Source organism: Ptychodera flava, chromosome 20 (assembly GCF_041260155.1).
Source record: "Ptychodera flava strain L36383 chromosome 20, AS_Pfla_20210202, whole genome shotgun sequence".
In the NCBI taxonomy this organism is placed as follows: Eukaryota; Metazoa; Hemichordata; class Enteropneusta; family Ptychoderidae; genus Ptychodera; species Ptychodera flava.
This window is the reverse complement of record NC_091947.1, coordinates 3,252,501-3,273,824: the sequence shown is the minus strand read 5'-3', so window position 1 is coordinate 3,273,824 and position 21,324 is coordinate 3,252,501. Positions and strand designations below refer to the sequence as shown.

The 21,324-nt window shown below is 38.4% G+C and overlaps 2 protein-coding genes across 2 annotated transcripts in view; one reads left to right on the top strand and one right to left on the bottom strand.

Annotated features, from left to right (window-relative positions):
• The window catches only part of LOC139119772 (uncharacterized), a 35,505-nt gene that overhangs the window by 9,301 nt on the left and 4,880 nt on the right, over positions 1-21,324 (top strand). Inside the window, exons 3-7 of the mRNA XM_070683656.1 lie at positions 13,527-13,714; positions 17,507-17,698; positions 18,401-18,511; positions 18,807-19,000; positions 19,935-20,041. Coding sequence (XP_070539757.1) covers positions 13,527-13,714; positions 17,507-17,698; positions 18,401-18,511; positions 18,807-19,000; positions 19,935-20,041 — 792 coding nt within the window. The remainder of the gene's footprint in view (positions 1-13,526; positions 13,715-17,506; positions 17,699-18,400; positions 18,512-18,806; positions 19,001-19,934; positions 20,042-21,324) is intronic.
• Positions 16,463-17,319, bottom strand: LOC139119774 (AP-5 complex subunit sigma-1-like). The gene has a single exon (XM_070683661.1). It carries the CDS (start codon positions 17,206-17,208, stop codon positions 16,609-16,611), a length of 600 nt encoding a protein of 199 aa, XP_070539762.1. The 5' UTR covers positions 17,209-17,319; the 3' UTR covers positions 16,463-16,608.

Below are 21,324 nucleotides of genomic sequence, written 5' to 3'. Positions count from 1 at the left end.
CTCTATCTGCTACGTATGCTGTTATTCTGTGTTCTTTCTCCCTGTGGTCTGACAACCACAATTAGTCACCACCACTTTATCCTGGGGTCTCTAATACTGTTTGTTTTTGCCTTTGTTTCTGATACTGTCTGTCCGTCTCTTACCTCTCTCTCTCTCTCTCTCTCTCTCTCTCTCTCTCTCTCCTCTCTCTCTCTCTCTCTCTCTCTCTCTCTCTCTCTCTCTCTCTCTCTCTCTCTCTCTCTCATGTTTATCTCCATGTATCATCCTCCATGCATCATCTTTCATGAATATCGTTACTTTTCTGATTATTTGTCAGTATGACAAGCATTTGCATGCACACAACAATACTACAAATGATAGCACATCACGCGTGTATTCACACTACTACCAATAACACCATATCAACAATCCATGACAAAAAGGTTGCGTTATTACAATCTGTCAAAAAAGTGTTTACTTACGTCCGAAACACAAATGAGAAAGTGGATATTTCCGCAATTTTCTATTTCAAACTATGACCAAAATTTTATCTCTACTTGTATGTTTGTAAGTCACGTAGAATTTCTATGCCTTTCTAAATATTCCTAAGTTGATAGTCAGTAGTATTTTTAATCAAGTTAATATTGATTAATAGGCATTTAGACATCACACGATCACATATAGTTGTCTACAGAACTTTATGAAGTTTGTCGTTGGAATGAGTAGAACAGACGTATAAAAAATTGACTATGCCGACAGCATTGATGATCCCACGCGTGATTTTGTATTCAGGGAAGAATTTTGGTGATTGCGAGATAAAGATGACGTATTTATGACAAAAACTGTAAAACAAAATAAGCTTAATCTTGGTGTGTAAGTTAGCTCCGCAAGTCTTTCAAAATATAGTTTATGATTCCAGGGGGCTTTATTTCCTCTTTTTTCGTTCAGGCGTGGTCCGAAACTTTTGATCGACAAACAAACAAAAACTTACAGTACAGCAAACATTAGTGCTAGGTGGTGAAATCATGCATTTATCTTTAATCCCTTTTTAAAAGTCTATACCAGTTACTGTGACCGTAGTGACTGTTATGGTTTCTCTGGTTGTGTGATACTCCCCTTTCCATGGTAATATTTTAGGGATATGAAGAAAAAAGACAGCTATGTATTATTGGAGTTTGTTTATTTTAGTAATACAATGTAGTGGATCGTTTATGTTGTGTATGTGTTGGACACCGTTAGTGAGGATTTTATAATAAGCGAGTACAGTGGCGATGCACACGTCTATTTTGGTCTTAGCAGCTCTTTGAATGTTTTCAATGAAATACAGGCGGTAAATTCTATTCACAAAAGTCTTTCTCTTGACAAACGAAGAATGACAAAGAAGTGCGGGGTTCAATATTTAACTGGAGAGCATACTCTAAGGATGAGTCAAACACGATACCAAAATCTCGGACATATTCATATTTTCGTCGCATTCGACGAAATTTAATTGAATGTGCCAGTCTTTGATATCTGGCTCACTTTTATCATGTTTATCATGTATTTCGTTTTGTGTTTCAATGATAGTGGAAACGACTATGGTGTGACTTCATTCGTGCGTCGCCTCCACGGTTCTGCGCTAGATGACGTAAAAGTGTGAAATAAGAAAGCTTAAACTGTACTCTATGCGAAAACTTCGGTCTTTTATTCGATATCAGTAGTGCCTTCCGCCCGCCAGGAAATTTTCTCAGCTCACTGTTTTTCATCAAAACTAATCCAATTTCCGCTTTTTAAAAAAACTCAACGTTACCGTACACGCCCATATTAAACAAAACGCACTGCATAGATGGACTGTTTATCAGTTCAGCTCGGCTGGTCTGAATACCAATCCCTTTTGAATGGAAAAAAAAAATCCCCGGTAAGTACACACTTTGGCCCCAGGTTTCTCTTGTGAGACGCTATGTTTGTTCTCATAAAACAATTCATCATTCATAGAATTGTTGTGAATTAATCTGACAGCAACGCCACAAAGACGTGTCAATAAACTTTTCAGTCAGTCAAATATGACTGCTTTATGACCCTTCAAATGTTTTCATATTTTTTTCATTATTTATGGGAATAACACAATGACAGAGGTGACATAGCAGGAAAAATGTCCCCGTTGGTTCTTAATTACTGTCGATGAATGATATATCAAACCGCGGTCCTCTTGAAAAATAAAGGAATTGTTTAATGTCAACCGAAAATATATTTATCAAAAGATGCAATCCGTGGCGATCAAGATTTGAAAGACTTTTTTAAAAAATCTTGGTTCAAAGCCACCACAGTGCTTTATAATACCACGCCCAGGGACCTTTTTCGTAGAGGACGCCAACGAAACGATGTTGGCCCTGCGAAGCCTTAATAAACTTTGCTTGACAGTCGATGTCAACTGTACAATAAGCCAGTGAGAGACCGTGCGAAATTGATATTTAATTAGTTTAATGAAGCTTTGTTGGTTGTTATAATAGGAAATATATTCTGTCATTAGGAAGAAGTAAGAACCATTGGTCTGGAAAGTTTTGATGTCAACTTGAGATACTCCGAGAGGATTCAGGTCCTCTAGGAGATATTTCCGCATTTTAAAACTATTGTGGCATACATGGTCATCTTGCCATACGACGATTATATTGTAAATCGATGTGTCAGAGAAAACATATTTATCAACCTTCTCACTTTTTGCAACATTTGCAATTTCATTGTCATGATCAAAGTACCAAATGTAAAGGTCTGCTCCGCATTGGCCAGGTATTGCCTTCAAGCTTATATCGCATCTTTCATCGGGCTGGATCTTTCTCAGATCTGTCGGTCTGAATGATACTAGAATGATACCATTGGGTGTCTTTTTTTATCTTCATTTCCCCGTGAACTTCAGCGTCCTGGGTGGAATGCTGAACCATGAACCTTATCTGAATTACATCCAACTTGATTATGCCACCCACTGATATCATGTCATCGTTTCTTTGCGATGTATGTGACGCTGCACGAGGCAGGCATGACTACGCACATACTCACTGCGGCACACCTGCATTTACCGTGCTCAAACACATACTTTGTTAGTAAGAATATGTTGCTAAGACTATGATGGGAAATTGTGAAATTGCGTTTGGAAGGCTTGACAGTTTTAATTTCTCAAAATTAAAATGCCCTGGTTTCAGAAAGTGTACAAAGTGGGCGTGTGTGTACTTACCGAGGAAATACATAGTTTTGTATCTAGAAGACGAGGCATTGGTTTATCGATTATCACAGTGCTAGAGGCTCCCGAGTCACACCGGATGAGTCTTCTCGGTGATCCTCGATGAGTGACACTATACATCTAGTCACACTGAAGTCACATCTATGGAACAACACACGTGCGAACATATCGGTGTACAGGACTGGAATAATTCACATAAAAAGCAAATTTTGGAGAGCAAGATCTAGAAAGCTCAGTCCGTTTCGATGTTTTATTCTACCCGTATTTTTTTTGGCTTAGTTTGTTGTTCTACTAAAAATATCACACGGAAATGACTAGTTTTCAACTTGTCAAAGCATCCTGTATATGTACAATACAATTTTGTGGACGGCTTAGTTCTATAGTCATGGCTATGAATCCTTTGTCAACGATATGATTGAATATTGCATCTATTAAGTTGTGTTGTTTGTATTTATAAGATTTTTATTCTAGTCAAATAGAAGGAAAGACAATCACATTACTCATTACTATCAGAAGTATTAACAAAGTAATATTACAATATAATTAATGTATCAGTGAAAATAACAGTCATTGTTGTGGGCCAGTTAGTTGTAAATATTTACCCCATTTCTCTATGTCTTTATCTAGTTTATCTATTTTGTTTTTTTCTGTTGGCAATGAAGAATTCTGTCTTCAGCACATACCGGACATATTTCATAAAGTTTTCAAAGTTAAGCTCCTTTTTATTACATCTCACAATATCAATATCTCTCTTTGCAACTAGTAGTAGGAAATCAACAATCTTCGGAGTCTGTGAATTTCCAAGCAAAATAGTCTCAGGATTCAGCGGAGTCTGGAAACCCAGCCCTCTTCCCAATGCTTCACTAAATATTCTCCAAATCGGTTGACATGGTTACACTGAAAAAGCAGACGGAGAAGCGTTTCCTCATTGTCTGCACAAAAAGTGCAAGCGCCTGAGGGAACTCTTGGTGGAGTCATCTATTGTAACAGGAAAGCTGATATTTTGTAGAATTTAATATACCGTAAGGGGACCAAGACAGAATAAGGAAATACGTTTGCTCTCGAGAACAAAACGAACTGAAAATGTAATCGAAAGTTACAGCTTCCGTCCCTTAAATATATTGAAGGGTACATCAGTCTCCAGTAGTTAGGGATGACGGCAATATAATTTAGGGGGGGATGGGCAACGAGGAGTATTTGAAGTAGCCTGATAGCACATCTGATGACTTCCGACTTCTTAATTTGTCCGAGAAACTGTAGAGACAAAATCTATCAAGGATGGGTGGAGAACTTGACTCAATTTGCCGAGATTAGCGCCAGCTGCACCCGATAAGAATAAATCTCATTGACAATCGTAATATTACGCCAGTGAGATTCCATGTAAGATTGCATAAACAAACCGGGGGCTTCACTCCTCTGACTACCTTATAAATTTTGACAGCATTACATCATTAAGACGGCCGTACCGTGCTGACTTATCCTGCTGAGGTATTCGGTTTTCTTTAGTTTTTTCCATAATGATATGTATAGGTCCGTTACTTTTTAAATTTAGCTTGTATCTAAACGAACAGAGCTGCGAGAGCTGTGCAAGAGCTTGGCATGTCTTCGTGAGTGCGCATGATCGAAGCGGTGCGCATCGCAAAAAGTGTACTTTGATTTGAAACCTTCGACCGAGATAGCATTATGAATGGAAAAAACGGACAGATGAAAAAATCTCACGATCTTACGAACAATAAACGAAAAGGTGAACACAGCAATAATTCATTGCATGATTTTGGCATGTCCTGGCTGCCCCTATTATTCTCACAAAAACGCCCTAAATAATAGTGATAAATCGTTGTTCACGTGAAGAGGTGAAATGTGTGACAAAGGAGATAGGAAAAAGTGCACCGATGCTAGAAGCAGTGGTTTCAAATTCTGAGCAGACTGTGCCTGAATTATGTACAAATTCGCGGCGCGCTCGTAGAATTCACATTAAAAGAGATGCGCTCTTGTTTTACATGTGTACATAGTGTCAAAGGTCAGAACGGGAACAGCGATACAGAGGAATACATCCTGTAATTCCACTGATAAATTTGATCTCCTCGAAACGTCGTTTAATTGTTGTAGTCGACAGCTTGATATACTACGCTCTAAAATTTCTGAGTGGCCTTCAGTTCATGAACGAATCATTTCGAGTTGAAGTACAGTGCTTGAATAGCTCCATCATATGCAGTCTACACTGCATCAGTGATTTTTTTAAAATTCCGGTGCGCATGCGTCATTCTTCCGTAGACCTCATGTATAACAGCTTTCTTGGAAGGCAGCATGTCCCCCGAAACTTAAAGTGTTGAGTTTCCTCAAACTTTCTTCAAGGAAAAAATAAATATTTCGCAATTTCATGATTAGCATTAAAAATCAGGGGTCATCATGCCATTGCTGGTATTAGAGAAACAAATCACCTACAATTCATTATTTGAATTTGACACTAGTCGCCATACACTGCTGTGGATCTGCTCGGAAATTTCCATTTTTGATTTTTACAAAAAAAGCAAGGTGGTGGAAGTATTCCTCAGGTTGGCATATGAGTACACACAAACAGCAGAAAAACGAAGTATTGTATACTGAGATTTTAGAGTCTGAAAATCAGTCTCCAAGGCGAATTCTACTTCAATGGAAAATGTTCATGAAAATCCGAAGGTAGTCATTTTGGTTTGGTAGCTAATAGTGCATAGAATAATCTTTGATGTGCCATTATTTGATGAAGTAGCATCAAATACTCTTTATATTACCTGCTTCATTTAATGTGCACACGCTAATGAGTTTCTAGAATTTACAGGAATACTAAATATCTGTCAAATATCTCCTTCTTCGATATAATGATAGTTTCACGCAATCCAATGTTTTCATTCGGTCGCTAAGTTAGCGCGGAAGCTGCGTATTGTGGCTGTGTTTGACCGTTCTCCTTTCTGAAGGGTAAAACCAAACACACGCTATTGAATCATAGATGTCGAGCAAGCCCTCGCCGGAAAAGGTTATGAATTACTCGAGGTTGAAACAAAGGCGGAGAATTCGAAGTGGTGGTAATCTTTTTGACCATCAAGATGTTTTTGAACATTCCCATACCAACGGTTCATACTGATCTCCCCGCTAGGAAGGGGATAGGCAATAGGCTTATTTTTCACTCCACAAAAAGTGACGTCAAAGTTTCTGACGCAAAAGAGTTCAAAGGTCAGTGATACGGCGGCTACATCTTCATCCTGAGTTCAATATGGACCCTTGCTGCGATAGAGATGCGGCACACCTCAAGTAGGAAGTTTCTACCTGCTTTCGATGGCAAATAGTGATGCCCATTATACCTGGCTGCAACAGACATGAAACTGAATATAGATTAATAGCCACATTTTCGAGCTGATGATGTATTACCAAGATGATCTTGGAATGCAAAAAAACCTTGTAAACGATGATTTCACCAAATATGAAGCCCGTCTGAACTTTTAACACGCCGAGACCCAGAAGAAAAATGTGTGTTTCCAGACCTAACCAGAAACTGTTTTAATTTCGTATTTTCACAAGGGGAGTGCAGCTTTCCTAATTTCATTGGTTTCTCTTCTCGTCACTGCGATCAGTACCTGAACGATGGACAAGACGTGCCCGTCGAATGAATCACACATAGGGGCCTATACTGTTTGTTCTTCGACACAACTGTGATGTACTGTACATGTACCTCACCGCCGAGTTTAATCTTGTGAATAATTAATGTATCATTTTGAAATTCAATGGGAATGCTAAACGTAAAACTGTTAAAAGTATGTTGTCAAAACAAATTTCATTCAAATTTAATTTCAAATTTAGTTATTTAATTATGCATTGATTGCATTGATTGGTATCAAAAGCTTGTTGACCAAGGACCGTACGTGACTAATAACCACACAGAGGACGGAGAATGAGAAATACTAGTTAAACTCAAAATAGTATACTATTAATAATGTTATATACCCATTTATTTTACTTTCCACATGCTTATATATATACGAGAGAGAGAGAGAGAGAGAGAGAGAGAGAGAGAGAGAGAGAGAGAGAGAGAGAGAGAGAGAGAGGAGAGAGAGAGAGAGAGAGAGAGAGAGAGAGACATGTATCATAAACCCTGGAGCGAGAGGGAAAAGATTCAATCTGCATGACATACATACATACATACATACATACATACATACATACATACATTCACATTATAATTCGTACATAAAAAGCAAAATACTGTCCATCATGCACATACCCGAATGTGATCATGGATACGCTTACACATAGTACAAATAACAAAAATGGTCCTTTTACACACTCAGTATTAAACTGGTATACAACGAGGCACCTTGAATATACAGGTAGCTAAATTATATCATTTCATTGACATCATTTAATCTTGCCGGGTCGACCAGTGAAAACAATGAAGTGATAAGGAACCCCTCAACAATGTTTCTTAAGAAATAAAAGATTTTTATCGCTGTTTTTTTGGCTTTTGTGTTCGCCAAGAAGAGAGAGAGAGGGCTTGTGAACTAACAATGGAAAGAAACTAGTTCACATGGGCGGGCCCTTTTTATATTTATTGAGTGAGTGTTAAAGAAACTCGTACCAGGCTTGGATGGGACACCTCGACCGCAGTTTTGCATTTGAAATGGTATATTTTCTTATGTAAACTTTCTTTAATTTATGTTTGTGGAACATTGATCCGTATCAAAATATGTACACATCTAATATTTGCGCCTTCAGTTTTAGATACATATCTTGACAGGGGTACGCTGGTGAACTTTGACCGTAAAGATATGCGATAAAGCACAGCGTGTCCGTCTTGCGAGTCAATGTCAATTTCATCGATTACTAAAACCATAAATCGTTGCTGGAAAGCAGTACAGGCCTAGCCAGGGGTGGTTCGGCTGTCAAATTTCTTCGTTCAAGCGCGACCAAGACCTTCGCTGCACGGGTGATGTTTACAAAGGGAACAAGACAAATCGTTGTTTATTTTAAAAGCTGATGTATCAGCCAAAACCTTTTGTATACTTTCAAACATAATGGTTGTAACTCCAAGAACTTTGTGTTCTTCAATTATATGGCAACAGAACAATAATTTTATTTTCGATGTCTGCTTTCTTCATTGGATCAGTGGGCGATATTGCAGGTGCATGCATTTACGTCGAAACTAAGTGCTCGATAGTGTTCCAATTTTTGAGAGTTTGCCAGCTTCGGATTATAGGGAGTGAAATTACAGACAGATAAAAGATTTTACATCGACAATGGGCGAGTGCGCGTCTATGTTTATACGATTTAGAATTTAAGGATCATTAATTTTTAAAATACCCCATTTCCGTCAAATTATTGCATAAAATGATCAGGCCCGTTCCGCTTTCTAAACGATTTCAAATGGGACAAAAACAGTTTCTAATATTCAAAGGTTGTTAAAGATATCGTTCAACATGATAAGATTATAGATCTGATAGAGATGATTTCATCTTTTGAACTGATCTAAATGTCATATAGTCATAAATGCATGTATATGGCAACGACTGAGATAGTTATAGCAAATATGAATACTATTCTACTGTGTTCAATGGACCTTCACCATATTTTGAAAATCCTACAGTTTACAACAGACATTGAATTACAAGAAATATGACCATGTTATAATGCCAAGAAATACAACGAGAATTGTTTTGGTGAGAATTTCACAATATGAATCAAAATTCGAATCAATAGATTGAAAGACGCCATTTTACCACATTTATTGATTTCGGTATGGACAGATTATCGTCACACGTGTAAAAAATATTCTTGGTAACTTTTAGAAAGAGAAAATGTTTCACTCAAATCGTGCTTTGGAAATTATAATCTTCAGTCGTCTTGTGCTTCCCGTGAACTGGAACAAATGCGATGTACACATTACCTTGGTCAATATTTGGGCTTTAATCTGGGCGAGGTTAGATAGCTTCGTTTTCGGAGCAGCCATGGCAACCGAAGAGCGAATCTGGTATTTTGAAATAAAAGGTAAGCCGGTCAACTTGGCGGGGTCGCTCTAAAGACGAGTGTGACTTGCTATGGTCGGTGGGCATTTATGATGTGAATTTTACAATGTATTTCTCGGATAGCGACCTTTTCGTGAAATACTTTCAAATATACGGCGTGAATGCCGCCGTTAGACTCGAGAGCAACTGTGAGCAGTTCATGCAAGCTATTAGTACAAGGCGCCAATTGCTTCTAACGGCGACATTTGAACCCGAAGGCCAACAGCTGCGACTTGAATATGAGAAGCGTTTAAACCAACATACAAACCTGAAAAGCACTGAGTGTTTATTCATTATCCGAGCCTGTGAAATCGTTGCACCGTGGAGGTACTGAGTCTGGCTTCTTCCTCCATGGTTGTACGAAGTGTTGAAAAGCAACGATTGTTTTCAAACACTGTCAATTTCACGTTGTTTTTGATCCGCAACATGTCATACAATTAAAGTTATACGTCTACCAATGTTTGATCGACATAATGCGAAAACAAGAAGGCTGCGTGAAAGTGACATCAAACACGCGCCAGTTGATCATTCATGCGAATAGCCAAGTTTAATAAATCACGAGAAATTTATCGTGTTTCACTGAAATGCACAGTGCGTTGAAGCTAAGATCTCAAAACTGTCACCCAAATTTCTCAGATCAACTATCCTCAGTTCTTTTCTCGCTACAAGGACGATCTGCCCTGAAGGCGGAATACTACATATGAGACATGTCATCGATCCCATGGACCCAAGCTGGCATTCACACTCACCATTGCTCCGTCATCGACCAGCGTCAATTGTGCGAAGCTGTCACAAAATGCTGTTGTGTGTCCACTTCATATACCAAGCAGTGGTACCCCATTTTTCAATGAAACCAACTTTTTGAAAACACTTTTCCACTCTGTAGCCGGGTAACTGTCAATACCCCGTGGTTTTCATGAAAAATGTTGCCATCTTGTCCAAAGTGAAGTGAAACATCCATTAGCTTAATAGAGTACTTCAGCGGCGAAAAAAACCCAACGCGTTGTGTCAGTTCCTCTGTTTACCTGATGACTTTCCTTTCTCATCAGCATTTGCTCGCAAATCTGTCGGCTTTGACAGCCTGGTTGTTCGGAATAATGCCTGGTCAAGCACCTATGGCCGAAGAGAAGTATAATACGCCATGTATGAGTTCATTACCTGGAGGCAAGTTTACAAAGATTGGTGAAATTCAACTCTTAAATTTGCAAACCAATTTTAAATTTCCGATATCATGAATGAGTGGATTATTTCCTTTCTATCTATAGAGTTCGAAATTAGTTGATGACAAATAAAGCTAAACCATTTATTATTCCATTGTGGTTTTGACGCTGTTTTAAATTGTTTCCATTGACGACTCTGTTCATTGGTAAAGTTGGTTTTAACACCGTTGTTACCGTGTCGGTCATATTCAGTGTTTGGGTTCTAGAAGCCACCGCACACTTTTATTGGCTTTTTAACAACCTTTTTAGACGCCAATAAAAAGTGGCTAATTTTTCAAACATTTTAGACGAGCATTGACGTGTTTTGTGCTTGACTAGGGAGGGAGTCTCGCGAATATAGAGTCTTCTGTGGATACCAGCGAATGGTGACATGACAAATGAATGGTCACCGAATAAAGATCGCTTGGTTGATGGTTGCTGAGTAAAATTTGCTTAGATGTGGCGTTAAAGGTAGTATGTGCCTCGAAAGTGAAAGACTTTCTCAAGTAATATTTCAACCATTGTCTTTCAACGTGAAAAATAAAAGTTAGGGGGAGGGTGTCACCGTCCAAATTTTGGTACTAGAGAAACAAATGACCCGAAATGTATTACTGATATCTCAAATTCAAACTGGCCACCATACCTGTGTTCATCCTATGGAAAAAAAATGAAAATTTAGATTTCCGAAAAAATAAGACGGTGAATTTTTTTCTTACACCAACAGCTTTAAAATGAACCCCAACAAGTGGTAGATCAGAAAAGAATTGTAAAAGTTTGATAGTCCGAATATCTGTCCCCGAGGTGCGTTCTATACCTTAAAGTACTTTCGGGCAGACATTTGAACGGATCTCGAGAAATTTACAGACATACGTTTAGAACATACCTCAATTTTGGTCTTTGCATTCTATTCCATCGGGCACTGTTTTCTGTCAACTTCCTAATGTTAAGGATGTCGCACAACCCAACTCCCGCCACTAAACTGGTCAATTGTACATACTGGTAGATGCTCACCGTTGAAGAATATTACCTCTAGTCAGGAAACATTCTGTCTTGTTGTCTTGCTATAGCTTCTATGCTCAAAATTAACATTGTACATTGAAGATACACACTGGACGAAAATTAATGGTATTCTTTGGGAGGAATAACGACAAATAGCTAAGAAAACTGGGCATGTTGAAGAGAAATATTTGTAATCCCGTCAGGGTCGATAAAGAAAGGTGGATGTACGATGAACACGAACACAGGAGATATAGTGTCAGTTTATCAAGTCTTGTGTCGTGTTTAGTAACGGAATTAAGTTGTCATAGTTTCTTGTTTCCAATGAAGGTAGAAAAACATATCAGGTCAAATTATAAAGTGCATCAACTCTCATCAAGTTATCAAAAACTTGCGGTAAATTTTGATATGAAATCGAGGACGCATACGTTTAAGATAAATTTTGAGTACCATGTACGATACAGAAATGTTATTACAAAGAAGCCGAGAGTTTTAGACATGCACCGCCACATAACGGTAATCTGGGACGTTTGTTGATAGTTGCACATACAGAGCCTAAGGTCCATATCCTAGTTCTTTCAAACTTTCGTTTTATATGAGCATATTTTTCTATGCATTGCATTTTATTGCCTGATAGTAGGATTATGGTGCGACGTTTCAGGCACATTATTGAAAGACAAACCACGCATTTTACTCTCCTTGCAATCCCAACGACTGTAGTTTTCGCACATATTTATTTTACTCGGAAAAACTTAAACGCCATTTCCTGGCTCATCTTTGGCGGAAGAGAAATATCAAAGACCGGAGAACGGTGAGACACTCCACGCACGTGTCGCTAATACTAACCACGGATCGACCGCTTCAACACACAAAGATCACCGTCACCTGGTAGTTCTCAAGATGTGTCTACAATTCTTTGAGATTGAACTTGGCCATGCGCTGTGTTTTCGTGAAATGTAGTTATGTAGACTAATGTCACGTTCATCTGCTGTCTGTTAAGTAATTGACGCGACAACTAGTATCGCACATCTACGCCCGTAGTGCGCGACGAGTGGTTATGTGTACTCACATTTTCACCCGACCAAATTTGAATTTAACCCGTCGCCATTGTTAATGTGGATAATTTTGTTACAGCAAAATATGCCCGTAAAATTGACATATGACTCCAATTAAAATATTATGATCAGCTTGACTGCTTTGTTTTACTGCAATACGCCAAAAAGGCAATACAACTTAGTGGCCGGTGATACTGAAGACTGTCTTGTGAGGTCTCAACACAATCTGCTTTTCGATGGTTGCTTCGGTAAACAATGCGAACATAAATATAGCGGAAATGTTTTGGCAAGACGAATATACCTCGTCAAACTAAAACTTATCGTGTTGGAAGAAACGCAGGTTTGATTTCACTGCTGGCAGTGATTGGGAGACGAAGGGGTACAGACCTAGGTGTCGCTAGTATATCTCAAACGGATTGCAGTCCACTTAAGTGGCAACAACATTGAATCCAATGTGGATGCATCTTCATTTTCTATAGCCATTTACCGAAAATATGCAATAGTTGTTGCAGCCTAAACAGTGTTGGCTGTTTGACAATATTTACACCCATTTTCTGTGTCTGGTTTCTTTTATAAATCCGCAACGATTTCGACGACAAAAATCGGAAAAAAATTGAAAAATTTAAGAGGATGATAGGACTTGTGTCCAGGGAAAAAACGGATTACTGTTATTAGTCATCTACCTCAAACATACCTCTGGCTAAATTTACAATATCAAGTAATGCCAGTTTACAAAATCGATTTATGATTTCTTTGTCATTTTTATCTTTTGTATTTTCTGTATGAAATGAACCTGTAATTGGGGCAACCTGTTGGTTTATGAATAAATGAATAAATAAATAAACAAATGATCATTTTTACTCCAAAACTACAAAACTTCCAATTAGCTATGAGGAAACGGGGCAATATTTCGACATATACATATTTGGTACTTCAGGGTTACGAATGCCGTTGTGGCCTTTTTTCTTTTTCTCAACTTAAGATTTCAAAACGTACACATCACAAAACACCCTTATTTTTTGATAAGTAGCATTCCTTCAATTCATTACAGCTGCCCGATTGTCTTCGCCTCTGTCGACAAAACAGGCTTCGGAAAAGAAAGAGGACCCTCAAGAGAATGGCCCCTGCACACCCCGCGGGACCTCGCCTGCTGATGACAAACGCGCCAATGGGGCAAGACAAGATGTTGATTTCTGCAAAGAAATGAACAGCACTCTGGAAGGCCAGCTACTGTTGCAGGTAAACGTCTTTGCACAATAGCTATGTCTTGATACACGCTATGATGATCTATATTGATGTCACTTGCCAGCCAAATGTTGTTTGCGCAGTAGATGGCTTTTATTCTATCAACTGAAGGACGGAGTTGAAAGTACGAACCTTTTCAATCATGGATTAATGGTCCCGGCCGATGAAAGTGATAAGAAATGTCACACTGATTGTGGTATTGCAAATATGAGAATAGATCTGCGCATGTGTTCCTGACACACCTGTAGTTGCTCCGTCTAGGGTTGCGAAAGACCAAGCCTGAGAGTTGTGCACTCGTAGGGACTGAGTATAGACTTGTATATCAGCTTCAAATTACCACATTTATTATGTAGTTAATTGCCATTCCAAATGCCAACAAAGGGGTTGTAGCGAATACATGAGCGATTTCTTCAGTATTAACGATCGAAAATAGAGCAAGAAAATTCATTTTGTTCACTGACATTCAGGACTTGTATAAAAATTTTGTTGTATTTTAGGATCCCATTCAAGATAATTTGGAATGTAATATGGTCATCAGTCTTGAGACCAAAGTTCAAAGAGTGCATAACTTTATTTAGCAATGTGCACCTTTTTGCTTTCAGGCTTATACGGCATGGTGCTATGGCTGGCAGTCCATAAAACGATTCCAATGCCCATCACAGTCACGCCAAGCCAGTAAATTCAGCTATCTGTATTTACCTTTGAAGTGTTTAATTTGAATGGCGACTCGAAACATACAAACATACAAACAGACATGTAGAAATACATATCACATATTCACAGCCCTGACAATAGAAGGAAGTCTGCAACGCTAATACGCCACTCTAAAATAATGTCTTCGATAGAATGAAGGTTTGGGGAATTTTTGGGAAAAGATAGCGCCAGTTTGACAAGAGAGTCGGAGATCTTTAAGGTGGGGGTCTACTCAAAATTAAAATTATTGTCATTTATCTGATTTTTACACATGTTGTGCTCTCATCAATTATATCCACAAATATAAACAAAAAGGGGGTTCCGGTCGTTCTTTTTGAGTTCGGCGGTCCTACAGTACCTCTACCCACGCTTTTTTCAACAACAGACGGACCTTTGCGATGACTTCAGCAAAGAGTATGCCTGAAACTTGTCCAGGAATATTATTTTTCTCGTTTTTTCGCATATCATGTGCTTTGACTTGTCTCAACGACAAAAATAAACAGAAAAGGGGGTCACCGTTCTGAAATTTGAGTACGAGGGTCCAGAAGTACCCCCATCCCGTGCTTTTTCAACTGCAGACAGGCTTACTTTTTCGTCATTTTTATGATTTCAGCAAAACAAAACAAAAAAACGATCAAAAGTTGTTAGCGAATTTAGTCATTTTCTGATTTTTGTATATGCCGTGTAGGGTACAGCGAGTAGACAAGAAAAATTTTGAGAAAGAGTAGTGTTCCACGTTGCTTTTTGAGATACATTCTATAGAATTTATGCAGTTTTCACTGCTTTATTAAGATAGGCCTAAATGTCTGCCATTAAACATCTAGAGAACTGATTCAGACCAAAGCTTTGCTATTTCCTGAAGTGTAGAGTTCCAACAAAGTTCCGCACAAATGACTGTTTTGATTACATGACGAAATATGAGTGCCGCTGACCGTTTGATGAAGTTACACAATTATATTTATCAAAAGCACCGAGAAAGCTGCATGCTGAATGAGCATTTATGCAGGTTATTTTGTCTAGAAAGGAATAATCTCGCATTTATCGTGAAATGTATCACGGTGACACCACTTTCTGTTTAGAATATTTAAACAACTTCTTATTCCAAGTCTTTGGTGGAAGTTTCAAGAAAATGACAATAATGCAACGATGTTTTCTTGCATTTCTACAAGCAAACTAATGGAATCTGCTGATACTGCGCTATCCATGGGTAGTCTCCTACCTTAATACGGAGTTAACGGGCGCAAAACAAACTTTATGGAAAGACCAGAAGTCAAGGATTACATTCAATCATTGAGTACCTATACTTGACGTTTAAAATCATGCTTCGAAATGAACAATGTATTCCCGTGATAAAGTGCGTACGGCTTATGAACTTATTTTGACTATGTCCGCGTCGTCTTTTATCATACGAATTACTTAAGGTATGTATCTGGTGAAGTTTTGATGTGGAGTAACTTTCGAATTCAATCATCATGATGGGGAAAAAATAAGGGATATGCCTTTTTAAATGCTAATAGAAGATAACGTATCAGTTTCTCTCTCACTCAGTTGAGCTTCCTCAGAACAAACTCCGTAAGGTTATCATTTACAAGTGCAGGAAAACGCGTAAAGTTTCAACATCCTCTTTTTATTTCACTTTGAAAAGGTGAAACTCTGTGATAGGCCTTTAAGATAACGCGATCTTGAAACAGGTCTATTAATTTCTCAGATTACTGAGCGAAGTGATCACGTCTGCAAATTGGGCAAAAATCCCCTAAAACAATAGTGTGTTTCCGTTAACATATATGTCTTCAGGAATAAGGGTAGATCGAACGGAAACTTTTTTCAGTTTTTATTGGGTGCGACCCATCAAAAACCAGCAAAGTTAGGCAAAATCATGTGTGATTTTTTTTAAGTGCGTAAAATGGTTAAGTTACCGGAAACACACGTTTGTTATTTGTCCTGAACTAACGCAAAGAATAAATTGTTATAAATGCTAGTTAGTTCATTAAGCACCGTGACGTATTCCAAAAGTTTTAAAACTCTGGATATAGGCCTACTGGTGCAATATCTCAAATCATCTGGTTGAATCCTCAAAACATCTTGCCGAACAAAGGCAAATTTTATCCACTGCCCTCTTCTAGTCCGAGTCGCCATTTGAATTTGAAATACAACGCCAGATCAAGACATCGTCCATGATCATGCCACAGTTATTGCTATCTGCCGGTCAAAAATGTTTCCATTTCTTTCTCAAACTGCCTCACGACTCTATGGTTCATGAAAAGTATTTGTCCGTGTGGCAAAAACTGGTGCAAAATTGCAGTGATTCTGTCTGGTTTTGTCAATGCGGCCGTTGGTTGCGCGATCACTTTCAGGTACTCTTGCAGATGGCGGATGATCGTGGAGAGCACAGTCTCTGCCTGGATACGGTTTTCGTTTTTGTCGCAAACCAGGTTGAACGCACAGTTGGCGGTACCCGCCCACACAACAACTCTCTCTGTAGTGAACGGGTCGCCGGCCCGCAGGCGAAACACGCCCTTCTCGAAGGGCAACGACGATTCATCTGAACTCAGAATCTGCATTTCTTGCTCGTACGTTCGGCTTGAGACGGCTCTCCGGAAAGAGAATTCGGACTGCACTTGTCTTGCGACGATGTCGAGTTGTTCCTTGCGTACAGCACGGAGTTCACTCCCACTAATGGCGGACTGAGGTTCGCCTGCCTGTTCCAAGGTGAGATCTTCCTTACCAAACGTCACGGAGTACAATATCCTACACGTCCCCGGTTGGAGAGTGTGTATCATAAAAGCATACACCATGGTCTCAAGAACACATGAGTCAAGAATAATTGAGTAAACACAAGTCCGGTCGCGTTTTCAGCGACAGTACTTCGTCTCGAAAACGATGACGTCTGACCCGGAAGTAGAACAGGCAGATTTCATTTTTAGAGGGCGCTATTCGTTCAGCTCCACCGGCATCCAGGCCCAGGCCTGGCCCTGGGAATAGTGCCTTAGTGGGTTCAACACTACAACAGTTCCGTTCACCATGAACGAGAACGTTTCTCTATTCTAGCTTAAAGAAACTCATTTATTTATTCGCTGTGAATTTACATTTCAGGCCTTGGATGGATTCCTTTTCGTCCTTACATCCGACGGAACGATTTTGTACACGTCTGAAAACATTGCAACGCATCTCGGCTTCAACCAAGTTGATTTGGTTCATCGATGTATCTACGGTATCGTCCATCCTGATGATCATCATGAGCTCAAGGTTGTCCTGGAACATACCTTGGCAGACCCAAGAAGACCGGTAATTTTTGATAGTTTTAGCGTTACTAGAAGGCAAGACTTCCTTGCGGTTCCCGTGACAAATTTGTTTACATCATTGTTAAGGACATCCCATAAGTTGTGCCATCCCGTGAGGGCCCAGACAATATTTTGGAGGGGGGGGCATTATTTAATATGTCCTTACAACCCCGCCCCATCTCCCTGAAAAAGAAATATTGTCGAATCTGGGATAATAGACATCCATGCAGGGTTTACAGAACACGGATACTATAGTAAAAAATGGATCCTCCTTAAGGTCTCAATAATTGGAAGAAATTGATATTGATGATACAAGAAAACGTTAAATTTTGATCTTCTGATACTAATTCTTTTCAATCTTTGATTAAATTGCTTTCAGCCACTTAGGAATATATTTTTCCTACAGGAATCTCTCTCTCTCTCTCTCTCTCTCTCTCTCTCTCTCATTTTCCATCCCTCATTAAAATTATGTAACCTACTGCTCAACCATTTGGATTCAGTGTACCTGAAACAAAACTGAAAATCCAGGCTGCAAAAAAAGATACTGCAAGTAAACCAAAAAAAGAAAAAAGTGAACAGTTTCTCCATTGAGGAGGATTGCCATAGTTTGAGGGGAATATATTTGTCATTAGAAAACTCATAGAAAACATGGTCAGTTTTTGAAGAGCAGTTATACAAGTAACAATTTCCTCCTATTTATTTGTAGGATTCACAGCAATCAGTGTACGATGTCACAAACTCAGAATGCCCTGACTATAAAAAAGTATGCTTCCTTGTAAGATTGAAGTGTTTCAATGGAACCAGCACAGGCTATGTGGTGAGTATGAGCCACACATTGATACACCTGAAATGAAGTTATTTGCCCTCTATGTGGATTGATGGTTAGTGCGCCCTCTTGATAGTGTGGCAGGATAATGCTCAGAAAGATCTCATGGCTCAAGAAAATTTGTGTTTTATAGAGATTTGATAGTCAACCTGAAATTTATCAAATCACACAAAGAAGTCAGAAAGCTCAAGGGAGGGTTTGTTGGTAACTCTGTTCAAAGTTCTCCCACTTTGTGGTCAGTCCATATCTTACGAGAGATGCCTATTTCCATGTGCTTGGCACACAGAAAATGCAGTGCAACGGTACCATGAGGTCATTCCCAGAGGTTGTCAAACCCAGCAGTAGGACATCATGCCAAGTTCTCTTTGCCGTTTGCCGTCCTTTCATCACCATGGCATCAGATGCAAACATTGACGTGAAGAAGAACGTGTTCAGCAGCAAGCATGACATGGATCTCAGAGTGAAAAGTGTGGAGGACAGGTCTGTATTCCAATGAAAACTTTCAAAGCGTCACATTTTTTCATGGCATACCGGTAATAGCCAAACGTCAGCTTTCGTTACAGCATCAAATTTTTTCTGCTATTTGGTAAATACTTTAAGTCAAAGGACTACAATCATCAGGTTGGCTCATACCAACTTTTCTTACCGGTATTTAGACTAGGCGTGTTTTATCAAACAATTATGGCCAATCCATTTGAAAAACATTGGCAGTAAGTCCAAACAGCTTCAGCTGAGTCAGTTTCATGTCAGATCACAACACACTGCATGTAATCCAATCAAACTCTCCTACCATGACTCCAAACGCCTTCATACAATTCAATAGATGCCATCTATCAGTCTATTATCCAGAATATTTTAAAGCAGCGTATCCATGGCATTCCCATCTGAGCAACAGGGGAATTAGGGGTCAGTAAACAGAACACTCATCTCGTAAATTCAAATCCTATGAAAATGATCAGTCTTTGTAAACTAATGGAAAAAGGCAACTGATATGATGTAGAAATCTGAATTGAATGTGGTTCAAGGTCATCCCTGTCTTAATGTGACAATGTGGGCAATGATAGTTGTAAGTAAATTAGTGCAGATTTTGTGTAAAGTAAAAGTAAAGTAAGCCTTTATTGAAATCGTATCCCAGTTGGGATCTTGATCATAAAGTACAATAAAGGTTTTGCAAAAACAACAATGAAAGAGTATATATATATATATATATATATATATATATATATATATATATATATATATATATATATATATATATATATATATATATATATATATATATATATATATATATATATATATATATATATATTTCAGTACTAGTTTACTCTTAAATCACACGTACACAGCATTTTACACATGTACAGTGTAACTGAAATATATTCACGTAGCTCTTTTGTGTTCTTCTCTACAGGGTATGTGATGTGACAGGCTTTGAACCTACTCAGTTTGAGGGCAAGTCCTTCTATGAAATGGTGCATTTACACGACATCACAACGGTGTATGCTTGGCATAAATTGTGTAAGTACTTTGTAAATATCACAGATTTATTGAGAAAGTTAGAAACTCAGTTGTCTTGGGAATGGCTAGGAAAGAGGATACCTCAGATGTTGTAGTTTGAATGACCTTGATTCATGGTCAAGGTGTAGCCCTTTGGCTACAGTATTTTGTTTACTGTAGCCAGATTGGTTTCTTTGACAAAGGTGGATCAGTATACGGGAAAAAGAGAATTCAACTGCTTATCATCTTACTGTAGGGAGAAACTATTTCTGATTCTTTGATCCAATTTTTGCAGCTGTATTCTATGATCAAATTTGAAATTTTTGTGTTCATAGTAGAATGCACCTCTGGGACAGAGTCAAATTTTTCTACTACTTTTCTGATTAACCTATTATGGGGGTTCCATTTTGAAGCTATGGAGTAAAAAATAATTTCACAATTTTAGATTTTGGAAATCGAAAATTTTATTTTTCCCCATAGAGTTAACACAGGGATGGTGACCATTTTAAATTCCAAACATCTTTAAATGTTTGGTAATTTGTTTCTCCAGTACCAATTTTTGTAAAGTGACCCCTAATTTTTATTCTTGATTCAGTAAGGCCAAAAAAATAAATAGTTTGTTTCTCATCCCCCGCGCGCGTCAATGTAGACCCGCCGCGCCAACCTTTTTTTTTTGCATCTCAGAGGGAATGAAAAAAAAAGTAAAAAAAACAAACAAACTAAGAACAAATTAAACGTTCAGATCATACCAAAGCAACACAAATATTTTATGATATACAAAACTGAACTAGACAGAACATTGAACATCACACAGTGCTGTAACATTCCATTCAGAACTGTACACTATGTCATTGAAAGCTATCAAAACTGCATTCTGCACTAATAGTCAAAAAGCAGCACTGTTGATATGCTAAAAATTTGCTGTGCATTTATCTCTGCATGCATTCCTATGTTCTCATGTTGTAAGCGCGTTGTTGTTGATGGTTGAATAAAAAGTAGCAGCAAAAAAAAAAAAAAAAACGCGTCACCGCATCATTTTTGCAATATGCCTAGGATGAGAACAAACAACTATTTTTTTTTTTGGCCTAAGAGAATGGTTTAGAGTTTTATTGTTGAAAGTTTTAGTAAAAGTGCAAGTCTTTCACATTTGAGGTGCATACTACCTTAAAGGGACAAAGTCGGCAATTTTTCATGAATTTTGTTTGATATGAGATATATATTGTTTGATATGTTGAAGGATACTGAATGAATGGGTGATAATGCATATATTCGACCCCAGTTTTAGACAAATTAAATGAAACCAT